Source organism: Rhinolophus sinicus, chromosome 15, assembly GCF_057876585.1.
Source record: "Rhinolophus sinicus isolate RSI-liver-muscle chromosome 15, RSI-T2T, whole genome shotgun sequence".
In the NCBI taxonomy this organism is placed as follows: Eukaryota; Metazoa; Chordata; class Mammalia; order Chiroptera; family Rhinolophidae; genus Rhinolophus; species Rhinolophus sinicus.
In genome coordinates this window covers 29,867,551-29,883,260 of record NC_142515.1, presented here as the reverse complement: position 1 = coordinate 29,883,260, position 15,710 = coordinate 29,867,551, and the positions used below count along the sequence as shown (strand labels likewise).

The window sequence follows — 15,710 nt, the reverse complement described above, 5'->3', positions numbered from 1 at the left end:
TTTTACCTATACATGTTTTGTAACATTGGTCATTTGGAAAGTATTGGTTCACTGAGTTATGTAAATAAATATTTTAAAGATTGATACTTTCCACCATACAGTAGCAAAAAATCAGATTCATTAATATAATCAACAGAAAATTCCTTGTATCCAGAAGCCTTCAAGTTCACAGTGCTTAGTTTTTCCTGAAATATTGAATTTTTAAATTTGCAACAAGTTATATCAGTTGTTTTCCTTGAAGTGATAAATTTATTTTTGAGAAAATGTGTCAAATACCCAAGTCAGAATACCTGTAGTTTATATCAGTCCATTCAAGTAAAATATTGCTCTATGAAAAATGGCTAGGTTAGCTCAATCTAAACAATCTCATGAGTGCTTTTCCTCAACATATTGTACTTTTTCCCCCCCCTTTTTTCTGCCTCCCCCCTCCCACCCCATTCTGGTTCAAGCCGCTGTTTCTTTCAGTCTAGTTGTGTAGGACACAGCTCCCTGGCCCATGCTGGTGGTATTATGAGCCTTGCGCGCTTCCCCCAGCTGAGGCAGGTCATCGGTCGGCTGCTCACAGCAGCCCACAGCGGCTCATGCTAGCTACAGGCCGCTCCTGGCAGCACACGGTAGCCCACAGCAGCACACAGCAGCCTGTGACAGCACATAGCAGCCCACGCTGACCTCTGGCTGCTCACAGCAGCCCAGCTCCAGGGAGAGCCGTTGTTCACAATCTTAGCTATAAAGGGCGCAGCTCACTGGCCCATGTGGGAATTGAACCAGTGATCTTGGCAGGAGCATGGCACTCCAACCACCTGAGCCACCGGGCCGGCCCAGCATATTGTACTTTGATATGGAGCAGAAGTGCTTTACGTATACTTCACATTTCGTTGCACAGAATGTTAAAAAGATGTGCATTCAAGGGTTGAGGTTTAATAAAATTATTTTTACTACTTCAAGGACATTCCTAAGTGAAACCAGCTTTTAAAAATAATGCTGGTGCATGGCTGTGAGAAATACAGTGACTATTGGTATATTTGGTACCATTGCTTTGATTCTTTCTGATGTACAAGAAGTTTTGCCTATCATTGCTTTTGCAGCATCAGTGCAAATATCAACACAGTGAAGAAAACAAACAGTATCTTTCTTTTATTATGAACTAGTTTTGACCTCAATGACCCTTTGAAAGGTCTTAGGGATCCCGAAGGGTCTGCAGACCACATTTTGAGAACCAATATCCTGGGACATCATAACTGAAACTGAGAAGCTCCAGTAACAGCATTTCACTTAAAATAAGCCATACAACTTAATTGCCTCTTTATCAAATAATGCATGGTGTGGGAAAAAGTAAGTTGTAGGTGTGTTCTTTAAAATACCTCAAATGTGTTTGTTTACTAGTTTCATTATAGCATTTTAATACCTGCCACATTCTTTAAAGTCTATCTTCCAGTCTTTAAAATTATACTATTTTTGAATTACTTTTTTCTTTGTATTTATATTTTGATAAGACTTAAAATTATTTCATAATAGGATGAAAAATTAATTATGAGCAAATAGTTTTGATACACTTTAAAAAATCATTTTAGGCAGGCATTCCAGACCCTCCAAATATGTCAGAAGAATTAATCCAGTTGAAAGCCAAGGAGCGACACTTTTTGGAACAATTGCTAGATGGGAAGAAATTAGAAAATTACAAAATTCCAGTACCAATCAATGCTGAACTCAGAAAATATCAGCAGGTAAGGTTTTTTACTTACCTTGTAAATATAAGTAGTGATGATCCCTTTCAAATGTACTTTGAAGAGTTTTTAAAATTCATTTAGTAAAATCTTGTATTTAGTGTCTTATACTCATTTACTCCTCTTTTGCCTATAAAAATACAGATTTTTGGTCTGTGCAAACATTTTTGACAAAAAGCTGTTTATGATCTGTTCATATTTATAATTTTTGTCTTTCAACCTTTCAGGATGGTGTGAACTGGTTAGCATTTCTTAATAAGTATAAACTTCATGGAATTCTATGCGATGACATGGGTTTAGGAAAAACTTTACAGTCCATCTGCATTCTAGCAGGAGATCACTGTCACAGGTAATATAAGTTATTTTAAAAGAAGGCTTCCAGATGCTGAGAAATGTAAATAAGCTGGTTAATTTACTGTGTTTTGCTGTTGTAAAGGGCCCAGGAATACGCAAGATCAAAACTGGCAGAATGTATGCCACTTCCTTCCTTGGTAGTTTGTCCACCAACATTAACAGGTCATTGGGTGGATGAAGTAGGTAAATTTTGCTCCAGAGAATATCTCAATCCATTGCATTATACTGGACCTCCTACTGAAAGAATAAGGTAAGGACTGTACAACCCAAAAATGTTAAACTTTTGCTTTAAGTAACTTGGAAGAATAAAGTTGATAAAAAATGAATTTAGCTTTTTTTTGTTGTCAGACATAGAAATGTAAGAAAGGTGAGTATACATACACTGTAAAGATATAATCAGTAAGACTCATCGAAATTCAAGGACTTGAGCCATTGCTAACAATCAGTTGGGCTTTGTAAGTGTTGGATCTAGGAACCAAAGCCATTCTCCATGTCCTTCTTGGGAGCTTTGTGATCATAGCATCTCCTAGGTGCTTCTGTTAATATTCTCATTCTCTACCAGCTTTACCTAAGCGTTCTCTCTTCCTTTCCTCTCCCCAGAAGTGCTTTTGGTCCACAGTGACTGCTCTAGCTTCCCTGATACCATAGCAACGCTAGAGTTCTATTAGCTTTCCCCTCTCTGTATTAATTAGCACATCTCTTATGTTCCTAAATACAAATTTAGAAGAGGGAATTTTGTTGATTTCAATTCACCTTTTAAAACTCGGATAGTCATAGATTGCTGATTAGTCCATAGATTTGCTGCCCTTCTATATTAAGAATAGCTAACATATATTGAGCACTTACTGGCCAGACATTGTTCTAAGCAGTTTTACATTTATGTAAAATATATTGTGTATTCTCACAGTCACGTTATGAGGTATAGGTATATTATTGTTCCAAATTTGTAGATGAGGAGTCTAAGACATGGGATCTAGGTCCAAAGTCATTCCACTAATTAAATGAGCAGAGTGAGATTTGCATACAGGCAGCTTTAACAGCTTACACAAGTAAGGAATTTACTGTAGGGTCTGTTCTATATTCATTCATTTACAAGTGATAAAAACTTAGACTAGCTTAAGCAAACAGGAAATCCAGTAATTCACTAAATTGAGAATTGCAGGGGTGAATTCTTGTTTCAGGCACATCTAGATTACTCTCATTTGCTCTTTCTCCTCATACATAACTTGTTCTATGGGCTTCTGCTGGACTTTGGTCTACAGTTGGTGGATAAGATGACTGTGGGCAGTCTTAGACCCACATTATCCTGCTGGGTGATGACAGTAAACAAATTTTCTGTCTCCCATCATGAACATATTGATTCTGGAGATGACTGACTGACCTTGTTTGTGTCATGACCGGAAGCCCTTTGTGGTCAGGAAATAAAACACTCTGAATGGCTCAACCTGATTCAGATGCTTTATCTCTTTCATGATTATGGGGACTTGTGATTGACAGCTTCCCTCTACTCCCCTCCCCATCACAACATGGAGTAGTAGAGGGATAGTGCCTCCAAAGAAGAGATGTTGGCAAATAAACTTGAAATGTCCACGTTTTGAGTCAGGTATTCATCTCTTTACTCTTCAGAATAAGTTAGGGCAATATGGCCATTTATAAGAAGAATGGCCTTTACGTAGCAGGGTCATAAATGTAAATAGAAGGGAATGTTGAGCTTAGTAGGCAGATTGAAAGCATGATGGTAGCTGTAGTTTCTCCTTTGAAATTGTATTACAGATTTTGCGGATTCCCTGTTCCTAATCTTACTTATTTTTAAATACAGGTTACAGCATCAAGTAAAAAAGCACAATCTGATAGTGGCTTCGTATGATGTTGTGAGGAATGACATAGATTTCTTTAGGTAAGAATTAAAATTTTTTTAAAGAAAAACTTAGTACCAAATTTGAAGAAACTTAATATTTTCCTACCTCAAAAACTCCTCATATAGTTCTCAACATACAGTAAAAGATGCTAAAATTTTTTGTTTATTCTCCCTTAGAAATATTAAATTTAACTACTGCATTCTTGATGAAGGCCATGTCATTAAAAATGGAAAAACGAAATTGTCAAAAGCAGTAAAACAACTGACTGCTAATTACAGGATTATTCTTTCTGGAACACCAATACAGGTAATTATTTACTAGTCTCCTTTTTTTTTTTTTCTTGCCACATGAAGAGAAGGTTTGGCATTTGGCAGTGAATTAAATAAGAGGTTTTTTTTTAGTTTATAGGAATGATAATTTCCAGTAATTATTTTGCTTTTATAATGGTTCATTTGGTATGTAACAGGATCTGAGCAAACTAGGTTTTCAAAGTCATATTTAAAATATAATTTTAGGCTATGTAAACAGAAGTCTTATGTCCAAAGTGTGGGAGACATTAGCCAGACTCTTTCACACTGGCTATTCTCCTTCTGTAGTATTACACCACAGTCTGATTTAACACTGAAAAAGCTAGTGTTGATTCAAAGGTGAATCATCGTATAGTAACAAGCGTGAATACCTGAGGTTAAGAGACAATTTAAGGGAGGAGGTTGCAGAAGTTTATCTTGGAAAAGGAAGGAGATGGGTGAGAGTGTAGATGTCTTTCGGTACTTAGGAGAGATCTGTTATCTTTCAGAGGAATTTGTTCCAAATGTTCATATGTAGCTTGTATATAGCCAGCTCTGATGGGAAGATACCCTTCATCACTCTCCAGTTAGTGGGAGGATAAACACCAAGCGGCCTTTGAAAGTTCCTCTGACTCTGAAATAATTGATGATTTTTTTTATTTATGTATTTGTTCTCTTTAAAATTATTTTTGGTGATGGACTGATTATAAGTGCTAGGGTTCTGTCCATTAAGTGAACACTACAGATGTTAATGACCACAGAAGATAACTTAATTACAAGTATTTAAAAGTTTAATACAACTAAGAAAAAGTACCTTTAAAAGGTAAAAAAGGCTTTTTAGACTTGAATTATCAAGACTTTGCTTCCATTTAAACTTACATGGAAACTTCACAGTATTTTTAAATACGTTATTGCTTTCATAACATTTTGTTTTTGTTTTTGTTTGTTTTTTTGTTTGCTTAAAGGCCATCTCTCTTTCCCATTTACTCACCTAAATAGTTTAGCTCTGAAGCTATAAGGTGGGTTTCTGCACCGAAGAGCCCAGAGTTGGGGGTCAGAGTCTAAGTGGGATTAGAAGGGTGTCCATCATGTGGGAGGGCAGCCCAGCATCATGAGCCAGAGCTTGAGCAGGGTGGGGAGGGCAACTGGAAGGGTTAAGAGGGTAGGATGGTACTGTAGGATACCACATTGAGAAAGCATCAAAAATGAAAACATGCTGGTTTGTTTGTTGTTGTTGCTTTTTCATGAAATTTCAACAGAATTGGAAAGAACTTGTGCCTATTCCTGGAACCCATAAGTATGGGGCAGACGTGACCTATAACCAAACTCTTTTAGGTTTTCCTTTGTTGAAGAAGCAGTGATGTTGGCCAAATTCCTTAGATCTTGCTGTTAATTTGAATGTCAGTAGAATCAGAAACATCTTCATCTTAATTAGTTCTTCTATTTACTACTTTTGTCACCAGTAAGGTTTAAATACTATGAACCAAGGCTTATTCAGGAAGAGTCGTCTTGAAAATTTCTCCCCAAATAGGACAAAGTATTTTCTCCAAGAATGCTAACCTGAATGTTACACATTAAAATGCAGACTTATACTGTGTACCTAAAAAATGTGGTGATAATCACTCATCTGTATCGTCATAATGCACTTTAATTAATGTTTCATTTTTTTAAAGAATAAGGAAATAATCCCACTACGAAAGATAATTGGTTTTCCTTTCTTATATTCAGAACAACGTTTTGGAACTGTGGTCATTATTTGATTTCCTCATGCCAGGATTTTTGGGGACTGAACGCCAGTTTGCTGCTCGATATGGTAAACCTATATTAGCAAGTAGGGATGCTCGAAGCTCCAGTCGAGAACAAGAAGCAGGTACGAAAAAGATATAATTACATACTCTGTGCAAGTGAATATAATTGATTCCTAACTTTTTTGAAGCCATTTTCTCTTATTATTAACAGGTGTTCTCGCGATGGATGCACTGCACCGCCAAGTCCTGCCTTTTCTTTTGAGAAGAATGAAAGAAGATGTTTTACAGGATCTTCCACCCAAAATTATTCAAGACTATTACTGTATTCTTAGTCCTCTCCAGGTTAGGAATCTGGTGATGATGGTTGTTGGTAGTATGTTTATTAGTAGAATGCTTTGAATAAGCCACAGAAGTATTGACTGAATGGGAATAGCCTTTGGCTTTATCATTCTAACCTAGCTTCTACGTCTTGAGACTAGGAATATTGTTTCAAACAGAAGTAGATAAGACCTAAATGAATCTTTTTGGATGTGTGGATACATTTGGATATGTGCATTTTGATTGTAGCTGCTTTCTTATATGTCTAGTTAATTGAAAAAGTTATAAGGTTAAACTGATGAAGAAATGTTTATAAGGGCCAAAAATCTACCTATAATGTCATATCCTCACAAGAGCATTATAGATACTGTCAATCCCCGTTTTTGCAAATGAAACTGAATCTGAGAAAGTTAAGTAACTTGCTCAAGGTTATATAGCTAATATATATCAGGGCTTAGTTTCAAATCTTGGGAAGTGGGGACCTCATCCCTTTTAAAGTATTATTATTCATTGCCAATAAATTTTGGTGTGTGCACAGTTCTGATTTCATACATAGAGACCATTATCAAAGGAATTTACTGTATGCCTTTCCTTCTGTAGTATTAGGTTGGTACAAAAGTACTTGCAGTTTAACAGGTTAAAAATAATTGCAAAAATCGCAATTACTTTTGCACCAACCTAATATTTTATAAAGGGAAACCATCCCTTGTCTTAGTAAGACATGGCCTATAATCAGAATTCTGTTTGAGTGTTTATGTTCTAAGTTACCATTCATCATTCTATTTCAGTATGAGGAGTTGGTTTAGTATGGTCAAATGAATAAAAGATATATAGACACACCCTGAAAACTTACCCTCTTTCCCCTCCAGTGTATAGACAGTTAACTCATTAGTGAGTATTTATCTGTACAACTTGAGTTTAGTGGGCACTAATCTACATGCTAAGAACTCTGTGATCATTTATATTACCTACCTCATCTCTCTCGGTCTCCATTCCTTATTTGTAAAAATAGGGTTAATATTTCTTGAAAGGAATATTTTATGGGCAATGAGATGAAGACATTTTAAAGTAAGTACAGAGAAAAGGTACCAAAAAAAAGAAAATCAGTGGTGATATACTGGTGGTGTATTATGATTATCAGCATAAAACACACTTAAGTAGTCTGGAGGAAGGGAGCTTGTGGAGGGAAGTGGCATTTGGCTTTGTTTAGCTTTCATGGGTTTTTATATTCTGACTTCTGTTCTTTAGCACTCTAGATTTTCTTCCCCTTTGCGTTGTTTTAGTGTGTACAAGCAGAAACCAGATTCCAGGGGAATGCTTTCAACTTGATATTTGTGAGATCTCTTTTAGGCAGTAGTAGTATTTTAAAACTTGGTCTCTTGGAATGTACCTATCAAGGCTTGACCACATAACTTCATGTAAGGGAGATTTTCTCATTTACTTGTGAGGATTCAGGTTCCTTTTATTGGTAATATATTTCTCTTGCTGAACAGAGTGGAAAAATTGAGTCTAGGACTATTTGACTCATTTTTTAATATTTTAGCAGTCAAACTTAATATGTCATACTTGTTTTCTAAATGTAATTGTAAAGGAATTTACCAAAATGCAGTGGATAATCTATAATCAGTAGCAAAGTATAGGTATTATAATTTATTTTCTTTAATGAGGGTTGATTTAAATTATTCCTCTTATTGGCTTGTGCTAGTTGTTTTCAGCAGTTGAAAATAAATTACTTCTTTCTTGGGGGAAAATTTACAGGTTCAGCTCTATGAGGATTTTGCTAAGTCTCGCGCCAAGTGTGATGTTGATGAAACAGTTTCTTCAGCAGCACTTTCTGAAGAAACTGAAAAACCAAAGCTTAAAGCTACGGGACATGTATTCCAGGTACAGATTACAATCTACTCTTTAAATGTTGTTGGAGAATGTTCTTCAGTGCAGCAAATTTTACATAGAACACTGAAATACGGGGTTGTTTCAGTTTTTCTCAATTGTATACAGTCTTGAAAATAGATAAAAGTACCAATTTATTTCCTTACTGATTCATAATTAGTTATAAGTAATTTAATATTAAAATTAAATGTACAAAATGCAGTATGTTTACTACATGAAAAAAAGGGTTTCAGAAGACAGAATCTTTTGCTTTCCATTCCAAAAATATTGGAACACCTACCACAAGGCACTAATTTTTCTAAGCTCAGTGATTAACTAAAGTAGTGGACAAAACAGATTCCTTCCCTTGTAGAAATGAAAAACGAATAAGTAAGAGAAAATAAAACAGAGTAAGAGGTTATATAGTATAGGAGTCAGGAAAGGTTGTGATCTTTAATAGAGGGATCAGGGATGGCCTCACTTCTGAGAAAGTAACATTTAGCAGACATCTGAAGGAGGACTGAAGCATGCAGATATGTGGGGGAAAGGGATTCTGGGCAGAGGATACAAAAAGTACAGAAGTCCTGAAACGTGATGCCTCTGTGCTCAAGGGAATAGCAGATGAGAAAGAGATGAAAAGTGTCAATTCACTTTTTCTTTTCCTTTTTAAATATTCCACTATAGAAAACCTCCGCACCCCCTTGCCACCAATCAATTAAGTACTGTAGCACTTTTAAAGATAGAAGAGGGAAAAGGTGCTTGTAAAGGCTTATGCCTCTCCCATAGTTTTTATCGTAGTGTCCAGCAGTCTCTTCAGCCTTGTTAGCGGAGCTTACTAATATAATCTCTGTGCCAAAGGTGAGACCCAAATCATAAGCCAAGTAAAAGGCAAAAGAGAAAGGGTGTGGCTGAATCAAAAAAAAGAAAAAAGAGATCCTATAGGATTCTGATTCTCAAACACAATCACTTAAAACAACCACCTAGCTCCACCCCCCCAACCCCACCACCAGACCTACAGAATCAGAATACTGTGTAGAAGGGAGAGACTTGCAGATTTATAAGGTCCTAAGAAAGTTTTATACCACTTAAGTTTGAGAAACCCTTCTTTGGGAAATGATGCCTGGTTCCAGAAGCATCTGCAAGCATTATCAAGCGCTTTGAGTGCGAAAGGGTTAGGTATAGAAGCTAACGAATAAGATACTCTTTCTGCCCTGAGAAGCTCATTGTCCAGTGGAGGAAACAGACATAAACAGTACAATTTATACAAGTAATAAATGCTTTCATAAAATACCAGCTGCACAAGAAGCACAGATGAAGGCATCACAGATGAGATACTTGAGCTGTTTCTTGAAGAATACGTAGGAGTATGTGAAAAGAGAAAAAAAGACATTGTAGACAGAATAGCGTGGGGAAAGGTACTGAGATACAAACATTTGTGGCATATGAAGTGGACTTGTGTATACTTTTTTTCTCCCCTAAAAGGCATTACAGTACTTACGTAAACTGTGCAACCATCCAGCATTAGTCTTAACACCTCAACATCCAGAGTTCAAGAGTACTACTGAAAAACTGGCAGTTCAGAATTCTTCTCTTCATGACATTCAACATGCCCCTAAACTCTCAGCACTGAAACAAGTAGGTATTTTAAATGTTAGATGTGTGTTGAACATTCCTGATGTGTAACACTAGGTAAATGGGCTTTTCCAATAGATTACCATTTATTTTTTAATTTGGCTTTTTAAAGTTTGGGTATAGCTTTTTTGAAAATTGTGGTAAAATATATATAGCATAATATATGCCATTTTAACTATTTTTAAGTGTAGAATTCTGTGGCATTAATTACATTCAATGTTGTGCAACCATCACTATTTATTTCAAAAATTTTTCTATCACTGAAACAGAAACTCTGTCCCCATTAAGCAATAACTTCCCATTCTCCTTTTCCCCCAAAGCCTGGTAACCTCTAATCTATTTTCTGTCTGTGTGAATTTATGTGTTCTAAATATTCCATGTAAGTAGAATCATTCATTTCAAATATTCGTCCTTTTGGACTGGCTAGTTTTTCACTTATTTTCAAGGTTCATTCATGTTGTAGCATGTATTGGTACTTCATTTTTATGACTGAATAATATTCCAGCTGAATTCCGTTGTTATTGTTATTATTATGTATATACCACATTCTGTTCATCTAGTCATGTGTTGATGGGACACTTGAGTTGTTTCCACCTTTTGACTATTGTGAATATGCTGCAATGCATATTGGCTTATAAGTGTTTGTTTGGGTTTTTCTTTTCTTTCGTATAAAGACCTAGAGTGGAATTGGTGGATCATAGAGCAATTCTATGTTTTAACTTTTTCAGGAACTGTCAAAATGTTTTCCGTAGTAGCTGCACCATTTACAGTTCCACCAGCAGTGTGCCAGGGTTCTAATTTCTCCATATCCTCCCCAACACTTATTTTCAGTTTTTTTATATTATAGTCATCCCAGCAGGTATGAAGTGGTATCTCATTGTTGATTTGCTATCCCTAATGACTAGTGATGTTGAGTGTCTTTTCATACGCTTATTGGATATTTATATATCTTTTTTGGATAAATGTCTAAGTTCTTTGACCGTTTTTTAATTGGATTGTCTTTTGGTTGAGTTTTAGAAGTTCTTTTATATTCTGGATCTTAAGCCCTTATCGGATATGATTTGCAAATACTTTCTCCCATTCTCTCTATTGTCTTTCACTTTCTTCATAATGTCCTCCATGGTTTCTGATGAGAAATCAGGTGCTCATCTTACTGAGGATCCCTTTTACGTGATGAGTCATTTTTCTCTTGCTGCTTTCAAGAGTCTCTCTTTATCTTTGTCTTTCAATGGTTTGATTATAATGTGTGTTAGTGTGAGTGTATTGTCAAATAAAAATTGAATTTCATCCACATTTTAATTATACTACAGGCTTTAAATTATTTTTAGTGTATATTTTTATACATTACTTTTTTACCTGCAGTTGTTAGTTAAACTAATCTCTCATTTTAGAGTGCTTCATGTTACCCTGAACTGTCTGGAATTAAAAAGCTTAGGAACTCTGCAGCTTAGGCCCAGATTATTTCTGGCCATGGAGGGCCAGAAATAATGGCCCTCAAGGAGGGCTATTCCAGAACCCTTATTTTCTATTTGCTCAGTTCTTTTCAGCCATTCAGAATAAATGTTCTGTCTCAGGAGAGAACTAGCTTGCTTGCTTTCATCTAAAATATGTCTGCTCTCTGAAGTAGAGGAGAAATCTTATTTACTTGTTAAACATCTGGCAATAGAAATAGAGAAACATGTTTATCAGCAAGTAATAATGCCAAAAATATCTAATATGGCCAGAGCCAGAATTTAAAAATTTCAGTATACTGGAATGAACTGAAACTCTAGGTGAAATTTAATGGTGATAAGCAGAGTCAATTTTAAAAGAAAACACTTAGATAAATATAGATTCTGCCAGACTTAGCAAACATTTCATACAGGGTAAACTTGAGTTTGATATGATGGCATGTTCAGTGTAAACGGGCTGTGTGAATTAGTTGCCAGGAAATAATGCTAATAATCTTGGATGGGATTAATAACAATGTAATGGCCAAAATGAGGGCATCATAGTTTCACTGTATTTTATATCAGTCAGGCCAAATTTTGAGTATCATTTATAGTTTGGGACACTATAAGTATATAACTATAATAAAATCTAGAAACCATTTTGTATGAGGAACAGCTTGAAAAACTCTTGGTTGCCTACTTTTATTGAACTCCTATGTAATAATTGATTCTTTTTCTCCAGTTGCTGTTGGACTGTGGTTTGGGAAATGGCAGCACTTCGGAGAGTGGCACAGAGTCTGTTGTGGCCCAGCACAGGATACTGATCTTCTGTCAGCTTAAAAGTATGCTGGATATAGTAGAACACGATCTTCTCAAACCTCACTTACCCTCTGTCACTTACTTGAGGTTAGATGGTAGCATACCTCCTGGTCAGAGGCACTCCATTGTTTCACGGTAAGTGGCTTCTAAAACTCGTAGGTCAAGCTATAGTCAGTGTATTACTACTTACTTCAAAGTTTGCCTCACAAAGTATTTTCTTTGGCTAAATATCTGCAACTGTGTTTTATTGTGTAATTGAACCCAAACCCTTTCAGAAATATATTACTACAGAAATATAATTGGATAGTTTGTTTAGTTAAAAACTACAGTGTGGCTATATAGAAAAGGTACTTCGAAGGATATGAAAGAAATTTAAGGCATCAACAAAAAATAGAGATAACTACTTTCCACCTCACCTTTTTCTGGGGAGTTGGTGTAGCAGGAAGCAAACAAGTGGCTTAGCTGAGATCTGTAGCCTAATCTCAGTCTCTGCTGAAAACAAGTTGGAAGCTGGCCCAGCTAGGAAGCAAAACTGGTTAATGCAGTGTTTCTCAAGTGTGGCCTACACCCTCTGCTTTAGAAATGTCATATTTCTAAATGCAGATTCCTAGGTTCTGTCCCAGACCTGCTCACTTCGAGAGTCAGCACTTTTAACAAGCATCCCCAAGAGATTTTTAGGCAAAGTTCAGAGTCCACGAATGAGCTTCAGAGGCAGACAGATCCAGGTTTGATGCCTGACTGTGCTATTTAGGCAGCGTTTTCTGGGCCTGTTTGTCATGCACAGAGCCCGAGTCTCTAAATTAGGGACAATGATGTTATCCTTATAGAGCTATTGTAACAATTAAAAACATGCATGTAAAGTACAAAGCTCTTGCCTGACTCAGAGTGAGAGTGTAATAAATGGTAGCTTAGTAATATTGTTAGTGATAATGTTAGTTTTCCTTTTTCCTAGAAGCTACTAGATGTCCTTTGTCATTATCTTCTAGGACAAGTACAATAGCAGCAACCCTCAACACCCTCGTCCTTTACCTTCCCTGACTGGTCTAGCCTTTTCCCCCATTATCCTCTTCTGTCTCCATACATTAATGGTTCATAGTTGGGTTTTGTTCAATTATAATTAGTGTTTAATTACATTTTTGCAACTTAGTCTTTATCTGTTATTCTAAAATACAATCCAGTTGGACTTACTTCTGTTTAAGAAATATCTGACATGTTCCAGAATACATTCTTTCTATGACTAAAGATATTATATATATTAAAAGAAGATAGTTTCATCAAATGGTCACAGATGTCTATATTATGGATTTGTAACGAAATGTTCTCATTTGTGCCCTTTAATTTCTGTTAAATAGTCCAATGTCTATTATATAGGTACCTTAGAAAGACATGTACTAATTTGATTTTTTAATATCTATACTTTTAGGTTTAACAATGATCCATCTATAGACGTTCTCTTACTTACAACTCATGTTGGTGGCCTGGGGCTTAACTTAACAGGCGCTGACACAGTGGTATTTGTGGAGCATGATTGGAATCCCATGCGTGATCTACAGGCCATGGACCGGGCCCATCGCATTGGGCAGGTAAAAAGTCACCACTCAACAGATGTTAACCTGTGAACTGGGGAAAGTGCTCCCCTAAGAAGACAGGAAGCCTTGGTTTACGTTCCTACTCTGATGTTCATAAGTGTTTCACTTAGGCAAGTCATTTAATTCTGTAGCACCACTTCCTCATGCATTAAATATGACATCTTGGTCTTAAGAAAACCGGGACACTATCCATTCCTAATATTCTGTGATTCTCTGCAAACATTTTAAGCTCAGTCCTAGTTAGATAGTAGGTAAGTGCTTGGTGCAAGCCCCGTGACTGTGAACCTCTAAGCTTATCAGTTTATTTGTGCTATACTTGCTTAACTTCTTTTTCTCATTCAGAAACGTGTGGTTAACGTGTACCGATTGATAACCAGAGGAACACTGGAAGAGAAAATAATGGGTTTGCAGAAATTCAAGATGAACATAGCGAATACAGTTATCAGCCAAGAGAATTCTAGTTTGCAGAGTATGGGGACAGATCAACTTCTTGATCTGTTTACTCTTGATAAGGTAAAGAACATACACAATTTGCTCTATCTTTAATGCATTTACAGACTTCCTGGGACTGTTTGGTGAAAGTACTGAAGGGAGCAGCAAAAGGTATTCACTTCAGTATCAGCTAGACAACTCTTTGAGGGGATTTTTGATGGCCAGCTAAAATGCTCCAGGATACTAGGGGATGTTTGAAGTTTTGACTTTCTGATTGATGTTTCCCTTGTCTTGCCCCAAGTTTCTTAGTCCTTTCTTGCTAAAGGACGCTGTCACTGGAAACACCTGGGTGTGTGTTTCTTGCCCTGCCTCCTATTACTGGTGACCTTAGGCAAATTAACATCTTTGAGCATCTATACCCTTGGGAGGATAATGCCTACATTACTACATGGTTAGGAAGGTAAAATGAAATCATACACGTAAGCATTTAGAAAGTGTATCTAGTATAGATTCTCAATAAATAGTAGACATTCTTGTTATTGTGGATGATGGAACTAATATATCAGATAACAGTCCATAATCAAAAGATGCACCAGCTGGAAATACTGGTCAGTCTAATAATGTAAAACTAATAAGGTTGGCTTTAAAGTCCTATATAGGTTCAGAAAATGAACTGCACACTTGGCATAATTATGATGAGATTGGCCTTTGATAAACTACCGTGTTTCCTCGAAGATAAGACCTAGCCGGACCATCAGTTCTAATGCGTCTTTTGGAGGAAAACATTAATATAAGACTGGGTCTCATATTATAGTAAAATAAGACTGGGTCTGATACTAATTTTTGCTCCAAAAGATGCATTAGAGCTGATGGTCCAGCTAGGTTTTATTTTCAGGGGAACACGGTAGTTATAATAACAGAATTGTAATGTCCAAATCTGAGAGATTGTACAGTGGAACTAAGCCACATTTAGAATATTATGTCTGCTTCTGGGTGCTATATTTTAAACAGTAACAAATTAGTAAGTCCCCAAGAGATGGCCGGAATGGAGGAAGGTTCTTCAATCATGTCATAAGGTAAGGCTGAAAGAACAAGATATGTGTAACTTAGAAAAAAGAAGACTCAAACATGGATTGCTATCTTCAAATGCTTTTATTCTGTTTGAAAGAATATTCTTACGGGTGACTTTCAGTGAGCAGAACTGGGCTCGGGGATGTTCCAGGGAAGCAAGAGCTATTGCCATAAAGGATTCTATTGGGACAATTAGCAAAATTTGACTACGGAATATATATATATTCCATATATTTGACTATATGCCATAGTCAAATTTTGCCAATTGTGTATATATATGTGTGTGTGTGTGTGTGTGTGTGTATATATATATATATATATATACACACACACACACACATATATATTATATATGTGTATATATATACATATATATTATATATGTGTATATATGTATATATATATGTATATATATGATCATTTTAATATATCAATTAAATTTCCTTAATTTTATCTTTCTACTTTGATTATGAGAATGTCCTTAGGAATACATGCTTATTTCTGTCTAGGAAGAAAGGGGCATAGCTACAAAATTTCTCTTGAATGGTTTTGGAAAAAAGCTGATTATTTGACTATAT

At 36.1% G+C, this 15,710-nt stretch overlaps 1 protein-coding gene across 1 annotated transcript in view; it reads left to right on the top strand.

Annotated features, from left to right (window-relative positions):
- Positions 1-15,710, top strand: part of BTAF1 (B-TFIID TATA-box binding protein associated factor 1) — an 84,577-nt gene that overhangs the window by 68,276 nt on the left and 591 nt on the right. The window contains exons 26-37 of the mRNA XM_019739276.3: positions 1,572-1,724; positions 1,952-2,073; positions 2,161-2,328; positions 3,898-3,975; positions 4,114-4,243; positions 5,953-6,094; positions 6,184-6,314; positions 8,049-8,174; positions 9,642-9,794; positions 11,964-12,175; positions 13,464-13,623; positions 13,972-14,142. Of these exons, the coding sequence (XP_019594835.1) occupies positions 1,572-1,724; positions 1,952-2,073; positions 2,161-2,328; positions 3,898-3,975; positions 4,114-4,243; positions 5,953-6,094; positions 6,184-6,314; positions 8,049-8,174; positions 9,642-9,794; positions 11,964-12,175; positions 13,464-13,623; positions 13,972-14,142 (1,746 nt within the window). The remainder of the gene's footprint in view (positions 1-1,571; positions 1,725-1,951; positions 2,074-2,160; positions 2,329-3,897; positions 3,976-4,113; positions 4,244-5,952; positions 6,095-6,183; positions 6,315-8,048; positions 8,175-9,641; positions 9,795-11,963; positions 12,176-13,463; positions 13,624-13,971; positions 14,143-15,710) is intronic.